Below are 25,203 nucleotides of genomic sequence, written 5' to 3' on the forward strand. Positions count from 1 at the left end.
TGAAACTCACCAAAAAAGATACCCCACATCCAAAGACAAATGAGAAGCCACAATGAGATGGTAGGAGGGGCACAATCACAGTAAACTCAAATCCCATAACTGCTAGGTGGGTGACTCACAGACTGGAGATCACTTATACCACAGAAGTCCACCCGCTGGAGTGAAGGTTCCGAGCCCCACGTCAGGCTTCCCAACCTAGGGTTCCGGCAACGGGAGGAGGAATTCCTAGAGAATCAGACTTTGAAGCCTAGTGGGATTTGACTGCAGGACTTCGACAGGACTTGGGGAAACAGAGACTCCACTCTTGGAGGGCACACACAAAGTAGTGTGTGCATTGGGACCGAGGGGAAGGAGCAGTGACCCCAGGGGAGAATGAACCAGACTTACCTGCTAGTGTTGGAGGGTCTCCTGCAGAGGCCGGGGGTGGCTGTGGCTCACCGTGGGGACAAGGACACTGGCAGCAGAAGTTCTGGGAAGTACTCCTTGGCGTGAGCCCTCCCAGAGTCTGTCACTAGCCCCACCAAAGAGCCCAGGTAGGCTCCAGTGTTGGGTTGCCTCAGGCCAAACAACCAACAGGGAAGGAACCCAGCCCCACCCATCAGCAGTCAAGTGGATTAAAGTTTTACTGAGCTCTGCCCACCAGAGCAACAGTCAGCTCTACCCACCACCAGTCCCTCCCATCAGGAAACTTACACAAGCCTCTTACATAGCCTCACCCACCAGAGGGCAGACAGCAGAAGCAAGAAGAACTACAATCCTGCGGCCTGTGGAACAAAAACCACATTCACAGAAAGACAGACAAGATGAAAAGGCAGAGGGCTATGTACCAGATGAAGGAACAAGATAAAACCCCAGAAAAACAACTAAATGAAGTGGAGATAGGCAACTTTCCAGAAACAGAATTCAGAATAATGATAGTGAAGATGATCCAGGACCTTGGAAAAAGAATGGAGGTAAAGATCGAGAAGATGCAAGAAATGTTTAACAAAGATCTAGAAGAATTAAAGAACAAACAAACAGAGATGAATAATACAATAACTGAAATGAAAACTACACTAGAAGGAATCAATAGCAGAATAACTGAGGCAGAAGAACAGATAAGTGACCTGGAAGACAGAATGGTAGAATTCACTGCTGCGGAACAGAATAAAGAAAAAAGAATGAAAAGAAATGAAGACAGTCTAAGAGACCTCTGGGACAACATTAAATGCAACAACATTCGCATTATAGGGGTCCCAGAAGGAGAGGACAGAGAGAAAGGACCCGAGGAAATATGTGAAGAGATTATAGTCGAAAACTTCCCTAACATGGGAAAGGAAATAGCCACCCAAGTCCAGGAAAGGCAGAGAGTCCCATACAGGATAAACCCAAGGAGAAACACGCCAAGACACATAGTAATCAAAATGGCAAAAATTAAAGACAAAGAAAACTTATTGAAAGCAGCAAGGGAAAAATGACAAATTACATACAAGGGAACTCCCATAAGATTAACAGCTGATTTCTCAGCAGAAACTCTACAAGCCAGAAGGGAGTGGCATGATATACTTAAAGTGATGAAAGGGAAGAACCTACAACCAAGATTACTCTACCTGGCAAGGATCTCATTCAGATTCCATGGAGAAATCAAAAGCTTTACAGACAAGCAAAAGCTAAGAGAATTCAGCACCACCAAACCAGCTCTACAACAAATGCTAAAGGAACTCCTCTAAGTGGGAAACACAAAAGAAGAAAAGGACCTACAAAAACAAACCCAAAACAATTAAGAAAATGGTCATAGGAACATACATATCAATAATTACCTTAAACGTGAATGGATTAAATGCTCCAACCAAAAGACACAGGCTTGCTAAATGGATACAAAAACAAGACCCATATATATGCCATCTACAAGAGACCCACTTCAGATCTAGGGACACATACAGACTGAAAGTGAGGGGATGGAAAAAGATATTCCATGCACATGGAAATCAAAAGAAAGCTGGAGTAGCAATACTCATATCAGATAAAATAGACTTTAAAATAAAGAATGTTACAAGAGACAAGGAAGGACACTACATAATCATCAAGGGATCAATCCAAAAAGAAGATATAACAATTATAAATATATATGCACCCAACATAGGAGCACCTCAATACATAAGGCAACTGCTAACAGCTGTAAAAGAGGAAGTCAACAGTAACACAATAATAGTGGGAGACTTTAACACCTCACTTACACCAATGGACAGATCATCCAAAATGAAAATAAATATGGAAACAGAAGCTTTAACTGACACAATAGACCAGATAGATTTAATTGATATCTATAGGACATTCCATCCAAAAACAGCAGATTACACGTTCTTCTCAAGTGCGCACGGAACATTCTCCAGGATAGATCACATCTTGGGTCACAAATCAAGCCGCAGTAAATTTAAGAAAACTGAAATCATATCAAGCATCTTTTCTGACCACAACCATATGAGATTAGAAATGAATTACAGGGAAAAAAATGTAAACAACACAAACACATGGAGGCTACACACTACATTACTAAATAACCAAGAGATCACTGAAGAAACCAAAGAGGAAATCAAAAATTACCTAGAGAAAAATGACAATGAAAACATGATGATCCAAAACCTATGGGATGCAGCAAAAGCAGTTCTAAGAGGGAAGTTTATAGCTATACAAGCCTACCTCAAGAAACAAGAAACATCTCAAATAAACTATCTAACCTTACACCTACCTAAAGGAACTACAGAAAGAAGAACAAACAAAACGCAAAGTGAGCAGAAGGAAAGAAATCATAAAGATCAGAGCAGAAATAAATGAAATAGAAACAAAGAAAACAATAGCAAAGATCAATAAAACTAAAAGCTGGTTCTTTGAGAAGATAAACAAAATTGATAAACCATTAGCCAGACTCATCAAGAAAAAGAGGGAGAGGACTCAAATCAATAAAATTAGAAATGAAAAAGGAGAAGTTACAACAGACACCACAGAAATACAAAGCATCCTAAGAGACTACTATAAGCAACTCTATGCCAGCAAAATGGACACTTGGAAGAAATGGACAAATTCTTAGAAAGGTATAACCTTCCAAGACTGAACCAGGAAGAAAGAGAAAATATGAACAGACCAGTCACAAGTAATGAAATTGAAACTGTGATTAAAATCTTCCAACAAACAAAAGTCCAGGACCAGATGGCTTCACAGGTGAATTCTATCAAATATTTAGAGAAGAGCTAACACCCATCTTTCTCAAACTCTTCCAAAAAATTGCAGAGGAAGGAACACTCCCAAACTCATTCTATGAGGCCACCATCACCCTGATACCAAAACCAGACAAAGATACTACAAAAAAAGAAAATTACAGACCAATATCACTGAAGAATATAGACGCAAAAATCCTCAACAAAATACTAGCAGACAGAATCCAACAACACATTAAAAGGATCATACACCATGATCAAGTGGGATTTATCCCAGGGATGCAAGGATTCTTCAATATATGCAAATCAATCAATATGATACACCATATTAACAAATTGAATAAAAACCATATGATCAACTCAATAGATGCAAAAAAAGCCTTTGACAAAATTCAACACGCATTTATCACAAAAACTCTCTAGAAAGTGGGCATAGACGGAACCTACCTCAACATAATAAAGGCCATATACGACAAACCCACAGCAAACATCATTCTCAATGGTGAAAAACTGAAAGCATTTCCTCTAAGATCAGAAACAAGACAAGGATGTCTACTCTCACCACTATTATTCAACATAGTTTTGGAAGTCCTAGCCACGGCAATCAGAGAAGAAAAAGAAATAAAAGGAATACAAATTGGAAAAGAAGAAGTAAGACTGTCACTGTTTGCAGATGACATGATACTATACATAGAGAATCCTAAAGATGCCACCAGAACACTACTAGAGTTAATCAATGAATTTGGTAAAGTTGCAGGACACAAAATTAATGCACAGAAATCTCTTGCATTCCTATATACTAATGATGAAAAATCTGAAAGAGAAATTAAGGAAACACTCCCATTTACCACTGCAACAAAAAGAATAAAATATCTAGGAATAAACCTACCTAGGGAGACAGAAGACCTGTATGAAGAAAACTATAAGACACTGATGAAAGAAATTAAAGATGATACCAACAGATGGAGAGATATACCATGTTCTTGGATTGGAAGAATCAACATTGTGAAAATAACTATACTACCCAAAGCAATCTGCAGATTCAATGCAATCCCTATCAAATTACTAATGGCATTTTTTACGGAACTAGAACAAAAAATCTTAAAATTTGTATGGAGACACAAAAGACCCCGAATAGCCAAAGCAGTCTTGAGGGAAAAAAAAGGAGCTGGAGGAATCAGACTCCCGGACTTCAGACTATACTACAAAGCTACACTAATCCAGACAATATGGTACTGGCACAAAAACAGAAACAAAGATCAATGGAACAAGATAAAAAGCCCAGAGATAAACCCACACACCTATGGTCAACTATGACAAAGGAGGCAAGGATATACAATGGAGAAAAGACAGTCTCTTCAATAAGTGGTGCTGGGAAAACTGAACAGCTACATGTAAAAGAATGAAATTAGAACACTCCCTAACACCATACACAAAAATAAACTCAAAATGGATTAGAGACCTAAATGTAAGACCAGACACTATAAAACTCCTAGAGGAAAACATAGGAAGAACACTCTTTGACATAAATCACAGCAATATCTCTTTTGATCCACCTCCTAGAGTAATGGAAATAAAAACAAAAATAAACAAATGGGACCTAATGAAACTTAAAAGCTTTTGCACAGCAAAGGAAACCATAAACAAGACGAAAAGACAACTCTCAGAATGGGAGAAAATATCTGCAAACGAATCAACAGACAAAGGATTAATCTCCAAAATATATAAACAGCTCATGCAGCTCAATATTAAAAAAACAAACAACCCAATCCAAAAATGGGCAGAAGACCTAAACAGACATTTCTCCAAAGAAGACATACAGATGGCCAAGAAGCACATGAAAAGCTGCTCAACATCACTAATTATTAGAGAAATGCAAATCAAAACTACAATGAGGTATCACCTCACACCAGTTAGAATGGGCATCATCAGAAAATCTACAAACAACAAATGCTGGACAGGGTGTGGAGAAAAGGGAACCCTCTTGCACTGTTGGTGGGAATGTAAACTGATACAGCCACTATGGAGAACAGTATGGAGGTTCCTTAAAAAACTAAAAATAGAACTACCATATGATCCAGCAACCCCACTACTGGGTATATACCCAGAGAAAACCATAATTCAAAAAGACACATGCACCCCAATGTTCATTGCAGCACTATTTACAATAGCCAGGTCATGGAAGCAACCTAAATGCCCATCGACAGACGAATGGATAAAGAAGTTGTGGTACATATATACAATGGAATATTACTCAGCCATATAAAGCAACGAAATTGGGTCATTTGTTGAGACGTGGATGGATCTAGAGACTGTCATACAGAGTGAAGTAAGTCAGAAAGAGAAAAACAAATATCATATATTAACGCATGTATGTGGAACCTAGAAAAATGGTACAGATGAGCCGGTTTGCAGGGCAGAAGTTGAGACACAGATGTAGAGAACAGACATATGGACACCAAGGGGGGAAAACTGCGGTGGGGTGGGGATGGTGGTGTGCTGAATTGGGCGATTGGGATTGACATGTATACACTGATGTGTATAAAACTGATGACTAATAAGAACCTGCTGTATAAAAAAATAAATATAATAAAATTCAAAAATTAAAAAAAAAAGAATATCTAGGTCATGAAAAATACCGAAAGTCTGAGAAACTGTCATAGCCAGGAGAAACCTAAGGAGATATGATGACTAAATGTAATATGGAATCCTGGAGGGATCCTGGAACAGAAAAAGAATATTAGGCAACATTGCTAATTTTACTATTTAACAATTTCCAGGACTTGCCTGGTGGCACAGTGGTTAAGAATCCGCCTGCCATTGCAGGGGACACAGGTTCGAGCCCTGGTCCAGGAAGATTCCACATGCTGCAGAGCAACGAAGCCTGTGTGCCACAACTACTAAGCCTGCACTCTAGGGCCCACAAGCCACAACTACTGAAGCCCGCTTGCCACAACTACTGGAGCCCGCATGCCTAGCGCCTGTGCTCTGCAACAAGAGAAGCCAGTGCAATGAGAAGCCCACACACTGCAATGAAGAGTAGCCCCCGCTCGCCGCAACTAGAGAAAAGTCCACGTGCAACAACGAAGACCCAGTGCAGCCAAAAATAAATTTAAAAAGTAATATTGTTAAAAAATTTTCCATATTTGAATATATTAATTTGGGTTTCTGATTTGTTACATGAATTTTATGAACGATTATATTTCAAGACCACTTGTATTTCACAGTTTATCATGTTCAAAAATCAATGTCATATAAAGATTAAGATAAAACAAACAAAACAAAAAAAAGCCATAAGGGAAAAGACTGATAAGTGCAACAACTTGAAAATCTACTTCATCAAAAGAGATTATAAAGAAAGTTAAAAGACAAGCTACTGAGAGAAGCAATTTGTAATATATCTATCAGATAAAGGATATCAAAAAGAAAAAGACAAACCTTACCCATCAGAAATATGGGCAAAAGTCATGAACAGGCCTTTCACAAAAGAGAGCTATATATAGCCAATGAAAATATATGGTGCTCAAATTCATTAACAGAGAATTACAAATTGAAATTACAATGAGGTACCTACCATTTACTCTTACCCGGTTAGAAAAATTAACAAGCCAGGCTGTACTATACAGTTAAACTAAATAAGAAGGTTTAAAAAAAAAAGCCAGGCTGGTGAGGTTATGGATTCCTGGGGATTTTTATATTGATAGTAGCAGTGTAAGCTACTGCAAACTCTTTGGAAAACAACTTGGCATTACCTAGTGAAGGTGAATATGCATATCCTCCATGACCCAGCAATCCTATGCTTAAGTGTGTATCTTAGAGAAACTCTTGAAGAGGACACCTTAAAAAACGTACATAGCTCGAAACCAAAAATGACCCAAATGTTCATCAACAGTATAAATGTATAAATCATTATATTTATTATTATTATATCTATTATATCATAGTATTGTGGCAATAAAAACAAATTGAAAATAGTTATACACCTCAAAAAGATAAATCTCAAGATAATGTTCAGTAAAAAAAAAAAAAATGGACAGAAGAAAACACAGACTATGATCTCATTTATGTAAAGTTCACAAATAGGCAAACTAAACAAACAAAAATGGGAAAAACACGACAAAAATAATGACAGACCAGGGATCATCATCAGGTAGTTTCAAATATTGCTACTGTAAGGCTGAAATTCCCAAACTTCCATGTCAGTTTCCCTAGTAGAGCTGTTAAAATCAGGTGCCCATTTTGCTTCATCAGTTAAACAGACATTCATGAGTTAAGACTATGTCTACCGTAAACAAGCTTATGGAGAATGTGTGATAACAAAAGCCTATGGTGCACTTGGTACCGTGCTAGGTACCTTTGTCTGACTCTTATCTGTCTGCCTGTGTTTAGCCACTTTCACACTCATTATTTTATTTAATATTCATAAGCCCTATAAAGTAAATATAACATAGAGGTTAAGAGCACAGGTTCTGAAGATGGAAAGACATGAGCCCATATCCTCACTCTACTATGTTCCAACTGTGGAACCGAGGACAAGCTCCTCAACCTCTCTGAGAGGGATAGGCCCTTCATCTATAAAATGGAGGGTTTTTTTAAAATAAATTTATTTATTTATTTTTGGCTGCGTTGGGTCTTCATTGCTGCGTGCGTGCTTTTCTCTAGCTGCAGCAAGGGGTCTACTCTTTGTTGCGGTGCACGGGCTTCTCATTGTGGTGTCTTCTCTTGTTGTGGAGCATGGGCTCTAGGTACGCAGGCTTCAGTAGTTGTGGCACTCGGGCTCAGTAATTGTGGTTCGTGGGCTCTAGACCACAAGCTCAGTAGCTGTGGCGCACAGAATTAGTTGCTCCGTGGCATATGGGATCTTCCCGGACCAGGGATCGAACCAGTGTCCCCTGCATTGGCAGGCGGATTCTTAACCACTGCACCACCAAGGAAGTCCCAAAATGGAGGTTTTTAAAGTATCTATGTGTAAGTGTGAAAGGGTAAATATGAAAACTGAGATAAGGCATGCAAAGAACTTATAACACAGTGCCTGGCACACAACAAATATTCAATAAATATTAGATGATAACATCATGGTCATCATCACCATCTTCTCCATTTTCTTGATTAAAAAAATGGAGACACAGAGAGGGACAGTAGTTTATCCAATGTTACAAAACCAGTTGGTGTCAGTAAAGGAATTTTAAACATAGGTCTAATCAGCTTCAAAGTCTGAACTCTTTTCCACTTGCCAAGACACCTCATGAAGGCAAAGGAAGCACATCCTAGACAAAGGGAGATCTCAAGGAGCTCATCCTTAGGGAAGGGAGACCTAAGCTGAATGCTGAAATACAACTTGACTTGGTCAGATGAAGTGAGAGAAAGGTACTGCAGACAGAGGGAGCAATACATCCAAAGCAGCTGATACAATGAACAGTGTAGAATATTTGAGTAGATACAATTATTTCAGTGTGGCTGGAGCCCAGAGAGTAAGAGGCAAAAAAGTTAGAGTCTACATACGAAGCGAACATAAGATGCAGCATGATTCTGAGCAGGGGTTCTTAAAGTGAAATCTCCAGACAAGGAGCATCACCACCTAGGAACCTGCTACGAATGCAAATTATTGGGGCTACACCAGGTCTGAATCACAAACTCTGGGTCTTTTAAAAGGTCCTTTAGGTGACCCTAATGTATGGCTGATGTCTGAGAAGATGATTTTGATCAATGATGGAATGTAATGGTGTTTTTCAAAAATAATGAAATCATCCTTTATTAGGTAATTCAGAAGAGGGAGAGGACCATAATGCTCTGAATTCAGAAGAGGGAGAGGACCATAGTATCTGGATAGAAACTAGCTATAATACCTATGATGTGCTTGGTTTTTCTTGATAGCAGTTAATCAATTTTACAGGTTATTCTACTTACAGATCAAATTTGCCCTATGTTTCACCTTAGAAAAACACTCCCAAACAGGCTAACATTTTAAATCATAAAAAAAAATTTTTTTCTTTGTTTCATACCTTCTTAACCACCGTGCCACCAGGGAAGTCCCTGTTTCATACCTTCTAAGTTTCATACCATGAAAGGTCAAACTTAGGTCTATTAAAACTAAGTGTTTAGGGCTTCCCTGGTGGTGCAGTGGTTGAATCCACCTGTCAATGCAGGGAACACGGGTTCGAGCCCTGGTCCGGGAAGATCCCACATGCCGCGGAGCAACTAAGCCCGAGTGCCACAACTACTGAGTCTGCGCTCTAGAGCTGGCGAGCCACAACTACTGAAGCCCGTGCCTAGAGCCCGTGCTCCGCAAAAGAAGCCACCACAATGAGAAGCCCACACACCATGATGAAGAGTAGCCCCCACTCGCCGCAACTAGAGAAAGCCCACGTGCAGCAACAAAGACCCAACTCAGCCATACATACATACATACATAAATACATAAATAAATAAAACAAAAAAACTAAGTGTTTGTAGGGACTTCCCTGGTGGCTCAGTGGATAAGACTCTGTGTTCCCCCTACTACTGGGCATATACCCTGAGAAAACCATAGTTCAAAAAGAGTCATGTACCAAAATGTTCATTGCAGCTCTATTTACAATAGCCAGGACATGGAAGCAACCTAAGTGTCCATCATCGGATGAATGGATAAAGAAGATGTGGCACATATATACAATGGAATATTACTCAGCCATAAAAAGAAATGAAATGGAGGTATTTGTAATGAGGTGGATGGAGTTAGAGTCTGTCATACAGAGTGAAGTAAGTCAGAAAGAGGAAAACAAATACAGTATGCTAACACATATATATGGAATCTAAGGGAAAAAAAAAGGCCATGAAGAACCTAGTGGCAAGACGGGAATAAGGACACAGACCTACTAGAGAATGGACTTGAGGATATGGGGAGGGGGAGGGGTGAGATGTGACAGGGTGAGAGAGTGGCATGGACATATATACACTACCAAATGTAAAATAGATAGCTAGTGGGAAGCAGCCGCATAGCACAGGGAGATCAGCTCGGTGCTTTGTGACCACCTAGAGGGGTGGGATGGGGAGGGTGGGAGGGAGGGAGACGCAAGAGGGAAGAGATATGGGAACATATGTATATGTATAACTGATTCACTTTGTTATAAAGCAGAAACTAACACACCATTGTAAAGCAATTATACTTCAATAAAGATGTTTAAAAAAAAAAAAAAAAAAAAAGACTCTGTGTTCCCAACGCAGGGGGCCCGGGTTTGATCCCTGGTCAGGGAACTAGATCCCACATGCTGTAACTAAGAGCCGGCATGCTGCTACTAAGAGCCTGCATGCTGCAACTAAAAGATCCCGCATGCCACAACTGAAGATCCCACAAGCCGCAACTAAAGATCCCGTATGCTGCAAAGATCCCGCATGCTGCAACGAAGATCTTGCGTGCAACTAAGAACTGGTGTAGCCAAATAAGTAAGTAAGTAAATAAATAAATATTTAAAACAAAAACAAAAATAAACAAACAAAAAAACCCTAAGTGTTTGCAGAAACCATTATAATCCCAACCTCTTAAAAACTTACAATTTCTATAAATTTAAGAGGATGTTATAATCAACTTTTTCTTTTGAAAACAAAATAGAAGTGTTGCAATTCCATGAGTTTTACTTCAGTTTTGCTAAATCCAAGCAAAATTAAATGTTGCCACAAACCAGAGCCACATCACCTCTAAGTACTTTAGATACCAAGGTTCCTTATGAGATTTCATTTGAAAAGAGTGTCCCACGGATAAGACAAGTTTGAACCAACTGGTCTACAGGATAAAATTTAAGATCTTTAGCATAAAATATAAGGCCCTCCAAAGCCTGGTCCCTCTCAGCTCTCTCAAGCCTATTCCCACTACTTCGTGCCTGGGAATGAACTCTCTAGCAACACCAAACTGCCTATAATTCCTCATAAATACCACAGTGTTTCCCATCTTTGTGAATTTGTCCATGTTGTAGCTTCCAAATGATCACTGCCTGGGTTTATTTTACTTTATGTTTAAAAAATTATATTAGGCTATGGGAAACAAATGCGACATTCTGGGCCCAGGTGGGACTGAGCTTGGATGACTTCCACTATAGAGTGGGAGGGCAGGGCCTACAGTTCAGGCATAACAGGTCCCAGCTGTTCCCTAGGTCCTTCTGTGCCCCTAGGTTGGGCCATGAGTCATGCCACAAGAAGCTCTCTATTCCACCTCTTCTCTTTGGACACTGTAGGACTAGAGTTAGACACAGACCGATCCTAGGAGTAATATCTCTTGATGGTTCAATTGGCTAAGGAAGGAAGAGATGTTCTAAGCAGTCAAGGAAGAACTACCACACTCTAACCATGGGTCACCCAAGGAGCACAATATCCTGTAAGTCAAAATGGTCTTCCCTTCATCTGGGGGCTTGCCCCCCAGGGGGCATCTGGCAATGTCTGGAAACATTCTGGGTTGCCACAACTTGGCAGGGGTGGGGAGGGTTGCTACTGGTATCTACTGAGTAGGAGCCAGGGATGCTGCTAATTAAACATCCCACAACATACAGGATGGTCCCCCACAACAAAGAATTATCTGGCCCAAAATGTCAATACTGCCAAGGTTGAGAAACACTGCTTTATTTCTCAATTTGACACCACATCATCCAGGAAGGCCTTCCTGAACAGCCCAGACTGGGTTAGGTACCTCTTGTTGGTTTCCCATAGTACTTCGCACTGTATCATTCAGCAATCTGTGTCTTCTGTTAGATCATGGGTACCTTTAGGGCAGACTTTTGCACTCTGCCTGGCACATAGTAAGTACTCAGTGAAGTAGCAGAGACTGCTATCTGCCTACCCCAAAAAACAACCTATTCTTCTCAGTAAAAGAAACAACAACTCTCAGTTGGGCACATGGTCACTACATTCCTCAGCCTTTTATTTACGGCCATAAGACTAAGTTATGGCCAGTGCAACACACGGAGAAGGGCTACCTGGAAGCTTCTAGAAAATATTCTTAAAAAATACTTAAGGCCCCTTCTTATATGCCCACCCTACCCCTACCCTGCTGCCTAGGACACAGATAATATGACTGGAGCTCCAACTTGGACCTTGGGGGCGGTGAGCTTCCAAACCGGTCTTGGTCTGCCTTCTTTTACATAACAGCCAGTATTTTATTTAAAACCATTGTTATCTTGGATCTCTATCTTTTGCAAAGACACCTAATCTAAATGATCTAATACCCAACTTCTATTTTTTGCCATCAATTGCCATGTTCTTCAAGAAAAGTGCGAGTTGTGCTTTATATTAATTTATGTTCTTGTTCTTCTTCTCATTCTTCGCTGACGTATTTTGAAATACAATTTTCCTCTACTGTTTTCCTTTTACAACCTGTTTTGCTGTCAATTGTATTCCTTGTTTATTCAATTACCCTTTTCCAGCTAAGGGTTCTCAGCTACTTAGCTCTTCAATTTGACTTGTAAAAGCAGCACAGCCATTTCCACAATCCCAAAGCATTCCTCTTAGATGGTATTTGATTAACAACTAAATTTATAAAGATAGGTTTACTGCCTTCACAAAGGATCAGTAATCCAAAGTAAACAGCCTTGCCCTATGATAATTTTATGGGGAAAAAATGTAATACTTATAAAACTCCTCTGGGATATTTTAATCTGAGTTCACAGAGCTCAGCTAATCCTAATTTGCATGCTATTAATCTTACAAACTATAGAAGTGATCTAATTTGCATGAATATAGCCTTTCTCTTAACTTGCTCATAATATTCTTGTTATCCTTACATTTCAGAAATTTTTCAAGTAGACATTTTGTTATCTTTCTCTGGTAATCCTGTAAAATATAAAAATTTTTAATTTCCAAACTAAATTCCATTTTGGAAACTAAAAAAAAATTAATATTCTAAATTTACTAAGTAACTATTCTACTTCCTCAAAAGTATCTCCATTTCCAAAAACTTTTCTGCATTATTTTCACCTATTTATTTAATGTGTTTTTTGCTCTGGATCTGATTTCTAAGTTTTTTCTCTGCTTTACACTTATTAGAAGCTTCAGAGTGTCATTTATTGTATTCCAATTTGTTCTCTTATATTTACCACTATTATTACATTTTTCATTCTAACCTATTTGTGCATAATAGTTTTACACCCTTTTTCTGCTCTAGGAGTAGATAACTCTTCTCTGAATTGTAGTTTTGATTCTTGTACTTATTCCTTTTAAGGGTTACCATTATATTATTTTGTTTTTCTGGCTTTGCTCTTTTGACTACTAAACTTATTTACTGATCGTAAGTTACCTTTTTATTTCACTCACTCTTGAGTATACATATGGTTGGTGGCTTTTTTTTTTGTTACTGTTATTGATGATTTTTATTTGTTCCAGGTAATTCTATAGTATCTTAATGAGTTTAATAGCAAAAACAACTCTGTGCACTCTAGTAACTTCCTGAATGCTTCCATATGGAGATGACTAAAATTCCACAAAAATTCCACAATCTGCAGGAAGAGGTCTACATAAATAGTCTCAAACTTTACCTCTATTTCCTACTCAAAATACGAACTTCTATTTCCTACTCCAAACGCAGAATACAAATGTCAAAAGGAGCAGGCCTCAGCAGGAGATACCATTCCCTGATCAGCGAAACCCTCCTCCAATTCAATCACTTGGAGAATTCTGCCGGAATACACCTATTTGCATAAAATATTTTCCTTAGAATGTGCCCCCCCCACCTTTCTATACAAACATTTCTTGAAAAATAAAGGCAAAAAGACATGTAGAAATACCTCAATTTTTTTCTACTCTCTATTAGTTTAGAAGAAATAGAGAGATCAGCGAGTTCTATACATATTGTTTTTTGGAGCTATCATATTCAAGATTATGATTCAGTTTAATATGAAGTTGAGTAGTGTGGTTGAATAATTTATTAAAACAGAACATAGCATTCAAACATAAAAGTTATAATGCCAGTCACTGGAGAAACTAGAACTACTACTGGAGTTGAACGACTACCTTAAAATATCAAGGATGACTAGTATATCTAAAATCCTAGGGACTTCCCTGGCGGTCCAGTGGTTAAGACCCTGCGCTTCCAATGCAAGGGGTGTGGGTTCGATTCCTGGTCGGGGAACTAAGATCCCGTATGCTGTGCAGCGTAACCAAAAAAAAATTAATAAGTAAAAAAATAAAACAGAATAAAATCCTACAGTTTTACCTAAATGCAGAACTAAAGCTAAATTATCAGCCAGTCAAAGCAATCTGTTTTCATCCCTTCTCCACTCATTAAATATTTTGCTTTTATTTTCAATTTTAAAAAGTTTAGCTTATATACACTAATCTCTAATGAAGACTCCCTGGACCACGCCAGAATGGAAGCATGCTTTCTTCTATCAAACTCTTTCATAGATGACCCTTATACATGCTAGCAGGTGACTACCCTGCACCTCCTACTCTTCTGTAACTGGAACTGACCAGGGAAGCAAGAGATGAAGTGAAAATAACTGAAAATTCCTAAGCAAAGCAAAAGAAAGCTTAACCTTCATAGTTAACAAGATAAGGCAGGTAGAACCATGAAGGCCCTTCTTACTGCTGTCGTCAACAATTTCTGCATCCTGAGCCATCTGGTGATATCTTCAAGCCTTCAAGGCTGCCTAAATATTTTCAGTATTTTTTTTACTAAATAATACTAAAATAAGTATTAAAATACTTACTTTAAACAATTTTCCCAGAATAAAAATATTTATAGGAAGGCAAAAGCACACAGGATGATTGACTCCGGGCTATGAATTCCTTATGGTCATGACTCTCAACTAACATGTAATATTTACAACCTGGTACTTACTAATGGAATAAGTCTGTATATTTCTACCTTATCCCCCAATTAGCTCTTTTTAAGAGCAGGGACTCAGTCTTAAAAGAGGCAGTACAGTTTAGATTAGACCTGCTTCAACCACAGTAGCTCTGCTCTTATCTATTTTATACTGTAATGCTGGGTAAGACTTTGTTTCAAAAAGGAGTTTAAATGTTATTATTTTGCTTTTAAGTTTAAAAACTACTTGTATCCCACTAAAATTAAAAGGACTGACAATACCAAGTGTTGGCAAAGATGTGAAGCAACTAGAACACATTCATGTAGAGTATAGTCACACATGAATGGTACAGCCATACATGAATGATACAGACACTCTGGAAAACTGGAAGTATTTGTTAAAGATATATAGATACATAGAGATATCTTACGAGCCATCAATTCTACTCATTGTTATATACCCAAGAGAAAGGAAAGCTTATGTCAACCAAAGGTTAGGTACAAGGATATGCTTAGCAACTTTACCCATAATTCCCCAAAACTGGAAACATCAAATGTCCATCAATGGAACAATGGATCAATTGTGTTATATTTACATATTGGAATATCACGTAGTAATGAAAAAGAATGAACTACTGCTATGTATAATATTCTGGGTGAATCTAAATGTTAAATGAAAAAATCCAGGAACAAGATAATAAATAGACATGACTGCATTTATATGAAGTTCAAAAACAAGCAAGACTGTTTTTGAACTTTATATGCAACCTCATATCACTTCTGGTGAAAGAGATTGGAACAGTGGTTACTTTGGGGTTGAGGAGGATACTGACTCGGAAGGAGCACAAAGGAGTCTCCTGAGTGCTGGTAATTTTTTTATATCTTTATATGGATGGTGAGAACACAAGTGTGTAGAGATGTGAACATTCATCAAATTGTACACTGAATATTTGTGATTTACTATATATGTTATACCCTAATTTTTAAAAACTCATATAGTGGCAAGAGTCTTGGAATAGGCATTGGAAGTTCTAGTCATGGTTCTGCCATGTGTGATTCTTGACAAAGCATAAAATCTCACTGGGTCTGCATTCCATATACTACATGCTAAGTAAGGTCTCTTCCCCCTCTAAAACTCACTGATTCAAAATTCCTATGAATTTCCTTGGTCTGCATGTTTGCAAAATTATCTTTTTTTTGGCCACACTGCGCAGCATGCAGGTTCTTAGTTCCCCAACCAGGGATCAAACCTGCACTCTCTGCAGTGGAAGCGCAGAGTCTTAACCACTGGACCACCAGGGAAGTCCCTGCAAAATTATCTTTTCCTGATTTCCACAGAAATTTAACTTGAGCATATCTCTTTAATCCCTACTTGGAGAGATGGGGGGGTGTTAATAGGCTTATTTTATATTAATAGATGGAACTAGCATCAGAATTTCTGGGCCAACATACAAGCATACAAAGTAAAATGCTACCTAGGAATACAGGTGATTAGAAACTAGTGATGCTTTATTATTTGGAAAGAACAGTAAACTGTGATGACATTAGCTAAAGCTGTAATTCTCTTTGAATCAATAAAAATAACCTGGAGCCACTGGAGTGACGATACCTAATAATTTATAATCAATAACTGAAAGCTTGTTGCAGAAAGGTAGCTGTTCCTTTCCAATTACCTATATGAAGAATCAATATTTACTGTACAAGTTCTATACTTTGAAAAAAAATCGAGAAGACATTCCTTGATAGGAGCAAGCAGGACACACAAGGGAAGTTCACTGCTTTTTCTTTTCTTTTTTTTACAGGGGATGTTACTTTTATAAATGGAAAGATAAAAAATAAAATTTAGTCATAGCCAACTTTTCTTCATGAGGAGATGCTACCTGAATTTAACAGTAGTTTTTATATCCTTATTCTAGGTATAAGTCATCAAGTCAGGTTACCAGATCAAGTCAGGCCACCCTAGTCATCACTTCATGAGAAAGGAAGAAAAATACAATGGTTTTAGAAATATTTGAATCCAAGGAACTTCTTGTATGAATTATGGATTAAGCTTCCAAATTTCAGAGATCCTCTAAAATTTTGTAAAAATCAAGGGAAGATGTATCCATCAGATGACAAAAGAAGCACTACATGTAATAAAAGGACATGGGAAAAAGCACTAGCCCATTAAGACCAAAGCATAGATTCTAATTCTGGCCCTGCCATTTAAATTTGAGTAAATCATTTTGATCTTTCTAACTGAGATTTCCTACCTGTAAAATGAAGGGAATGAGTTAGATAATTTTAACCTTTATTTTTCTCTCACTAAAATTTCCTATATGCTGGAGTTCACTACATACCAACATGGTAGATGCTTTCCCTCATATTGACCTTAATCTACACAGAAGTTAACTATCCTTATTAACAAAAATATCTAGAAGTTAAATATCAGAAGCCACTAAAATTGAATGATGGACATTAAAGTCTGATGTCCTTTCACTGCTATAAATTGGGTTTGCCTCCATCAAGTACATAAAGGATAATTCATAAATTTAAAAATGAATTAAGTAAACGAAAGGGTCTATAATGAACCGGCTAGAGAATTTTTTAAAAACTCACTGATGAAGCTCTATTCCAGAAAAGGTCTATAGTTTCCATATACATATATATATTCCATATAGACACACACACACACACACACACACACACACACACACACACTTCATTAGCTGAATATGGTCAAATAAAAAACATAACATCTACTCACTTTGACAGAGATACTCCCCCAGCTTTCCCAATCATCTCTTCATGGTGTAATACTGAGTGGTTCCAAGGAATTTGGAGGAACTTTAAGAGTGTTCTCATCCACCGTTCAGGATGTAAGACAAGTTGCTCATAGTGAACTAACATGCATTTTTTATAGCCAACCTCCATACACTGGTTATACATGGTCTCTATGGCACGATTCCACTTGGTCAAACAGTCCCTATAGCTGTTCAGGTCAAATCCAGCAATTGTAACTTTTCGAGAAATCATTGAATGTACTGATGCCCGGCCATCTCGGACCATCAGGAGAAATTTGGCATTGGGGAATAACCTAGCAAGGTAAGTTAAGGATTTCAGGGCAAAAGGATCTTTATTACATAAATAAGGGGCTGGCTCCCCATGCTTAACAATGATTTCTAGTAAGAAGGCCTGCATGGCAGAATCCAGCACTTCATCGGTGACACCAGCCTCATCCAAGCGTATTTTCTCTTTACTCGACCGTGACCATATCTGCTTCAGAGCCAGGATTCGAGGAATGACCCTGGTTTCCTCTCCACAGCGAATATCAGGGTGTGCATCTAGCATGGCCCTCATGAGTGTGGTTCCACTCCGAGGCACACCTCCAATAAATATTAAAGGCATATCTTTGTGATAGGCAAAGGTTTTATTGGCTTTGATGTCCAGGCCAGTTCGCACAGTGGTCTTTGTGTTCTCCAATTTGAGGGGCTGGCTACGTTCTTCTATTCGGTGATGGCATTCCATGGCGTGTTGGCCCAAGTAAAATACAGTCACAGAACTAATCACCAGACATGCCAATAGTAAGTTCTGCTTCAGTTTTCCAACCATCTTGATGTGGTTATCTTGCTATTAAACAGATATTTTGCTACAAATGTTTTTCAGAAAACATTCAGGCCATGGAGATTCTACTTCAGAAAGATGATCAATATCTAATAGGAAAAGGAAAAAGTTATTTTACCATCACATTAAGATTGTTTACAAATTAATCATCAGTTATCACCATTACATTTTAGCTAGAAAGAAGCTGAAGCAGTCGTAAATACACTGATACTCTTAGAATACAAGTATATATAAATACAAGCAAAAATAAATCAATACTTCTAATCAGAAACAGCTTTTCTTAATGTAACAATTCTGAAGCTACAGACCTTGCACAGAATGGAAAAATAAAATTATTTCTATAGTGAGTCAAGCAAATATTTAATATTCCCAAGTATGTTTGGAGTCTAACCCAAGGTTCATCTCTGATATTCAGAGTTGCTTCATCCCCCAGAAGCTTCATCCACATTCTACTATAAAGAGAAATTACAGAAGAAATATACAACTTCCAAATTTTTAACACAGATTCAGTTTATTCATATCTTACAAATTATTTATTTAGGTACTATAGTCCAGATACTTGGGCTTGGCTGAGGATAAACTTTGAAAAGGACAGCAGTGCAGTGACCCCTGCTCTCAGGAAACAAAGTCTCATGGGCAGACAGATATACAATGACAATAAAGTGTGATCAGTGTCTTAGTAGAAATAAGCAAAGGAGACAATGGTAGTATAATGAAAAGGCACACAGAGTCTACCTCAGGAAGCTATTAAAGCCGTATATAAAACAAGAGGAAGGAGTACGCAAAGCAATAGAAACTTGTGTGCAAAAGCACAATGGCATGACAGAACACAGCATAATTAGGTGACAAGTAGTTCAGGAAAGCTGGTGTATAGGGTGCAAAGAAAACTGTGTGTGTCTGTGATCTAGCCTTATCTAGAATAGATAAGATTTGAGTACACAGAGCATTCTAAACTGAAGATACGCTATGACCAAAGACACAGACATGTAAAAGCAGGGGCATGTATGTAGAACATACGTACTATGTACATGTAAACTTACCCTGAACTTCAGAGGGCAAGTGTGATGTTTAGTTTTATCTGTCAACTTGGCTAGGCTATGGTGCCCAGTGTTTGGTCAAACACCAGTCTAAATGTTTCTGTGAAGGTATATTTTTTAGAAGTGACTAACAATTAAATCAAGAGACTTTGAGTAAAGTAGATTACCCTCCAAAATACAGGTGGACCTCATCCAACAATTGAAGTCCTTAAGAGAAAAGACAAGTTTCCTGAAGAAAAAGGGATTCTCCACAAGACTGCAACACAGAAACCCTGCCTGAGTTTCCAGCCTGCTGCCCTGAGGAATTCAGACTCTAGGCTAACATCAACTCTTACCTGCCGGACTGCTGTATGGATTTTAGAAATACCAGTGCCATAATCACATGAGCCAAGTCCTTAAACACTCTCAGTCATATATATATATATATATATATATATATATATATATATATGAATATCCTGACTGACAGTGAGTACACCTGGGGAAATGACTAACTACACCAGAAAAAGAATACATTCTGAGAGGCAGGATGTCTAGCTATGAACTAACAGGAAGGTAGGTGATTCTTCTCCCCAAAAAACAAACTATAAAGAGGAATGAAACTGACAAAACCACCCTTTCAGTCCTCTGGAAATTGACCAAAGGAATACAACAACCCAAGAAGCATTTATGTTTGAAAAACTGCTCAACGTTCAGTAAGAACAGTGAGAGCTGTGGTATTTGTGCCCAAGACTACTCCCACCCCCACCATCCACCCACTCAGCAGGTAGAGAGGTTCTGCAGGGCAGGGCAAACTACAAGGCCTGGAGGCTTTGCTGCTGGAATCAATGGGAGATCACTCAATTTGAACTGGAGTGTAGCACACATGCCCAACTGTGCTGCCAGTGTAAGTGATGCTCTAGGCGGCCGGTGAGCAAGGAGGGTGAAGAGCTCTAGTAGGCTGAGGCTGTAGTCGTGATCAGCAAGCTCGTGGCCAACGCTGAGCTGCATACAGGCAAAGAGGAGACATGAAAGGATCAAGTGGAAACCAAGGGCAGATTTGAGAACAGCCTGAACTTTGAATGTGTTCCTCTGCCCCACACGCAGATCCACTGGCAGAGGACAAGTCTTACTGCCTCAATATGTTTGAGCACAACCGCTGTCCACTAAGCTATGCAGACAGGGGGGCAAACCACAAGAAAGCCATGCTTAAAAATGAAAACAATTGTGTATGTGTGTGTATGTATCTGAGCAGCTACATCAGCATACATTTATATGAAATGTTCACATCTGGCAAATTTACAGAGACAGAAAGCATGGGGTGGAAGTAGGAACTTATGGCAAACAGGCATGAGGGGACTTTTTCCAGTGATGAAAATCACTGGAACCTTTTTCCAGTTCTAAAACTGGACTGTTGGGGCGTCCCTGGTGGCGCAGTGGTTGAGAATCTGCCTGCCAATGCAGGGGACACGGGTTTGAGCCCTGGTCTGGGAAGATCCCACATGCCGCGGAGCAACTAGGCCCGTGAGCCACAACTACTGAGCCTGAGCGTCTGGAGCCTGTGCTCCGCAACAAGAGAGGCCGCGATAGTGAGAGGCCCACGCACCGCGATGAAGAGTGGCCCCCGCTTGCCGCAACTAGAGAAAGCCCTCGCACAGAAACGAAGATCCAACACAGCCAAAAATATAAATAAATTAATTAATTAAAACTGGACTGTTGTGATAGTTGCACAACTCTATAAAATCTACTAAAAATCACTGAATTGTACCCTTACAATGAGTAAGTTTTATGGTATATGTTACACCTCAGTACAGCTGGTTTTTCTTTTTTTGAAGAATACACTCAAAGAAATATTTTTTGAGAGTCTCAGTAGGATACAACAATCAAGATCTGGTTTTTGTTTACTCATGTATTCATTCCTTTAGCCACATATTTGAAGACATATTATTGTGCCAGGCACTGTACTTTATTATAAAGCTGCAACAAAGAACCACAAAGTGAGAAGAGGTTGAGATTAGAATATCAGCTTGATAAGAAAAGACTGCAAAGAAAAAAACATTAATTAAGATAATTGGTAGCAATACAGCATTGAAATATCTATGCAGAAAACTGTATCCACGATGTAGAAGGCACACTTAAGATGTTACACCAGTATTTAATTTAAAAGGGAGGAAGTGGAAGGAAAGAGAACAATGGAGAGAAAAGAGAGTAATAGAGAAAACAGAGAATTAAGATTCAATCCTAGAAAAATAACATTTTGGTTAAAGAAACTAAAACTGTATTACAAGCACAAAGGGAAAAAAACCTTTCGGAAATGGAAAAAAGATATTAGTCTATTCAAGTGAGGGCCTACCTTTCAAGCAAAACAAATGACAATAAACCCAATCTGGAAACATCCTGGCAATCTCAAATATGGCAATTTCAAATTTCAAATATAGTTCAATTTCAAATGTGAATGAAATAGTTCTTCAGGCTTCCAAACAGAAAAAGAAAATAAGGACCATAGGACCCCAAAACAAGCTGGCATTAGATGTCTCTACAACATTAAATGCTTATCCTCTGGTTTCCTTGTAAGATACCTTTCCTTATTTTTCAAATTTGCTATGATGAACATGAGTTACCTTTCTAAGTGAGAAAAGAAAAACCAATATTTAAAAAATAATAGGGGGGTCTTCCCTGGTGGCACAGTGGTTGAGAATCTGCCTGCCAATGCAGGGGACACGGGTTCGAGCCCTGGTCTGGGAAGATCCCACATGCCGCAGAGCAACTAGGCCTGTGAGCCACAACTACTGAGCCTGAGCTCCGCAACAAGAGAGGCCGCGTTAGCGAGAGGCCCGCGCACCGCGATGAAGAGGGGCCTCCGCTTGCCGCAACTAGAGAAAGCCCTCGCACAGAAACAAAGACCCAACACAGCCAAAAATATAAATAAATAAATTAATTAATTAATAATAATAATAATAATAATAATAGGGGGCTTCCCTGGTGGCACAGTGGTTAAGAATCCGCCTGCCAATGCAGGGGACACGGGTTCGAGCTCTGGTCTGGGAAGATCCCACATGCCACAGAGCAACTAAGCCCGTGCGCCACAACTACTGAGCCTGCACTCTAGAGCCCGCAAGCCATGAATACTGAGCCCACGTGCCACGACTACTCAGCCCACATGCCACAACTACTGAAGCCCGCGAGCCTAGAGCCCATGCCCTGCAACAAGAGAAGCCACTGCAATGAGAAGCCCATGCACCGCAACAAAGAGTAGCCCCCGCTCACAGCAACTAGAGAAAGCCCACGCACAGCAACGAAAACCCAATGCAGCCAAAACTAAATAAATTTATTAAAAAATAATAATAATAGGAATAGTCTTTCTTAAAAATTGACAGGTAAAGATCTGAAGAATGAGTAGGAACTAGGTAAAGAGTGAAGAGAAGAGCATTCTAAGCAAAAGTAAATGGATACGCAAAAGCCCTGCAATAGAAAGGCATTTAAAAGCTTTCAGGGACTTCCCTGGCAGTCCAGTGGTTAAGACTCTGTGCTTCCAATGCAGGGGGCACGGGTTCGATCCTTAGTCGGGAACTAAGATCCCACATGCCACACGGTGCGGCCAAGAAAAAAAAAAAAGTTTTCAAAGAGCAGGCTAAGGCAGTAAGCAAGAGAGAAAGTGAGTGAGAGATGAAACTAGAAAAATGGGCAGGGGTCAGTTCATAAATCTTGTGGGTCAGGTTAAGGATATAAAATTTTATCATAGATGCAATCAGATGTGACTGATTTAAAGATTCTAAGCAGTGAGTTACTTAATCCTATTTAGGTTTATACAATCTCACTCTGGCCAAAACTATCTTGAAAAACAACAATGTTGGAAGATTCACAATTCCCAATTTCAAAACTTACTACAAAGTGATAGTAATGAAGACAATGCAATACTGGCAGAAAAACAGGCATACAGATGAATGGAAGTCCAGAAATAAACTGTTACATTTATGGTCAACTGACTTTTTTTTTTAAACATCTTTATTGGAGTATAATTGCTTTACATGGTCAACTGACTTTTGACAAGGGTGCCAAGATAACTGAGTGAGGAAAGAGCACTCTTTTCAACAAATGATGCTGGGACAACTGGACATCCACATGCAAAAGAATGAAGTTGAACACCTATTCACAAAAATTAACTCAAAATGAGCTAAATACCTAAATGTAAGAGCTAAAACTATAAAATTCTTAGAAGAAAACAGAAGTGTAAATCTTTGTGGCTGTGCGTTAGGCCACAGTTTCTTAGATACAACACCAAAAGTACAAGAGACAAAGAAAAAACAGATAAATTGGACTTCATCAAAATTTAAAATATTTGTGCTTCAAAGGACAATATCCTAAAAGTGAAAGACAAACCAAAAAACGGGAGAACATATATGTAAATCATATATCCAATATGGGACTTGTAACCAGAAGTTACATAAAGAACTTACAATTTAACAAGAAGAACAAATAACCCAATAAAATATGGACAAAAGCTCTAAATAGACACTTCTCCAAAGAAGATATACAATAGTTAATTAGCACATGAAAAGATGTTCAACAATGTTAGTCTTTAGGAAAATGCAAATCAAAACCAAAATGAGATACCACTTCAAACCCACTAGATGGCAACAAAAACAACACAGACAATAAAAAGTGTCGGTGAAGATGTGGAGAAACTGAAACCCTCATATACTGCCAGTGGGTGGGACTGTAAACTGGCGGGGGCACAGTCACTTTAGAAAACAGTTTGGCAGTTCTTCAAAAGGTTAAGAGTTACCATATGATCCAGCAATTCCACCCAAGAGAATTGAATACATGTGTCTACACAAAAACTTGTACACAAATGTTCATGGGATCATTATTCATAGCCAAAAATAAGCAACAACCCAAATGCCCACTAACTGATAAATGAGTAAACAATATATGGTATATCCATGCAATAAAGTATTATTCAGCCATAAAAAGGAGTACTGATACATGTTACAATTTGGATGAACGTTAAAAACATTATGCTAATTGACTGAAATAACTCATAAAAGATCACATATTGTATGATCCCATTTATATGAAATGTCCAGAAAAGGCAAATCTGTAGAGACAGAAAAATTAGTAGTTGCCTGGGGCTGAGGGGAGAAGGAAGATGGAAACAACTACCATGTTTTTTTTGTTTTTTTTAAATAAATTTATTTATTTTTATTTAGTTAGTTTTGGCTGTGTTGGGTCTTCGTTGCTGTGCACAGGCTCTAGTTGCAGCAAGTGGGGGCTACTCTTCATTGCGGTGCACGGGCTTCTCACTGCAGTGGCTTCTCTTGTTGCAGAGCATGGCCTCTAGAGCGTGCGGGTTTCAGCAGATGCAGTGCATGGGCTCAGTAGTTGTGGCTTATGGGCTCTAGAGCGCAGGCTCAGTAGTTGTGGTGCACGGGCTTAGTTGCTCTGTGGCATGTGAGATCTTCCCAGACCAGGGGTCGAACCCGTGTCCCCTGCAATGGCAGGTGGATCTCTTAACCACTGCGCCACCAGCGAAGCCCATACCATGCTTTTTGTTTGTTTTTAAAATTTATTTATTTATTTATTTATTTATTTATTTATGGCTGTGTTGGGTCTTCGTTGCTGT

The 25,203-nt window shown here is 38.8% G+C and overlaps 1 protein-coding gene across 7 annotated transcripts in view; it reads right to left on the reverse strand.

Moving 5' to 3' along the window:
• TPST1 (tyrosylprotein sulfotransferase 1) overlaps window positions 1-25,203 on the reverse strand; it is a 115,876-nt gene that overhangs the window by 66,177 nt on the left and 24,496 nt on the right. For all 7 annotated transcript variants that reach the window (XM_057530042.1, XM_057530043.1, XM_057530041.1 and 4 more), the window contains one exon: window positions 17,708-18,653. In XM_057530042.1, coding sequence (XP_057386025.1) covers window positions 17,708-18,552 — 845 coding nt within the window. In that variant the 5' untranslated portion in view covers window positions 18,553-18,653. The remainder of the gene's footprint in view (window positions 1-17,707; window positions 18,654-25,203) is intronic.

Source organism: Balaenoptera acutorostrata, chromosome 15, assembly GCF_949987535.1.
Source record: "Balaenoptera acutorostrata chromosome 15, mBalAcu1.1, whole genome shotgun sequence".
Classification (NCBI taxonomy): Eukaryota; Metazoa; Chordata; class Mammalia; order Artiodactyla; family Balaenopteridae; genus Balaenoptera; species Balaenoptera acutorostrata.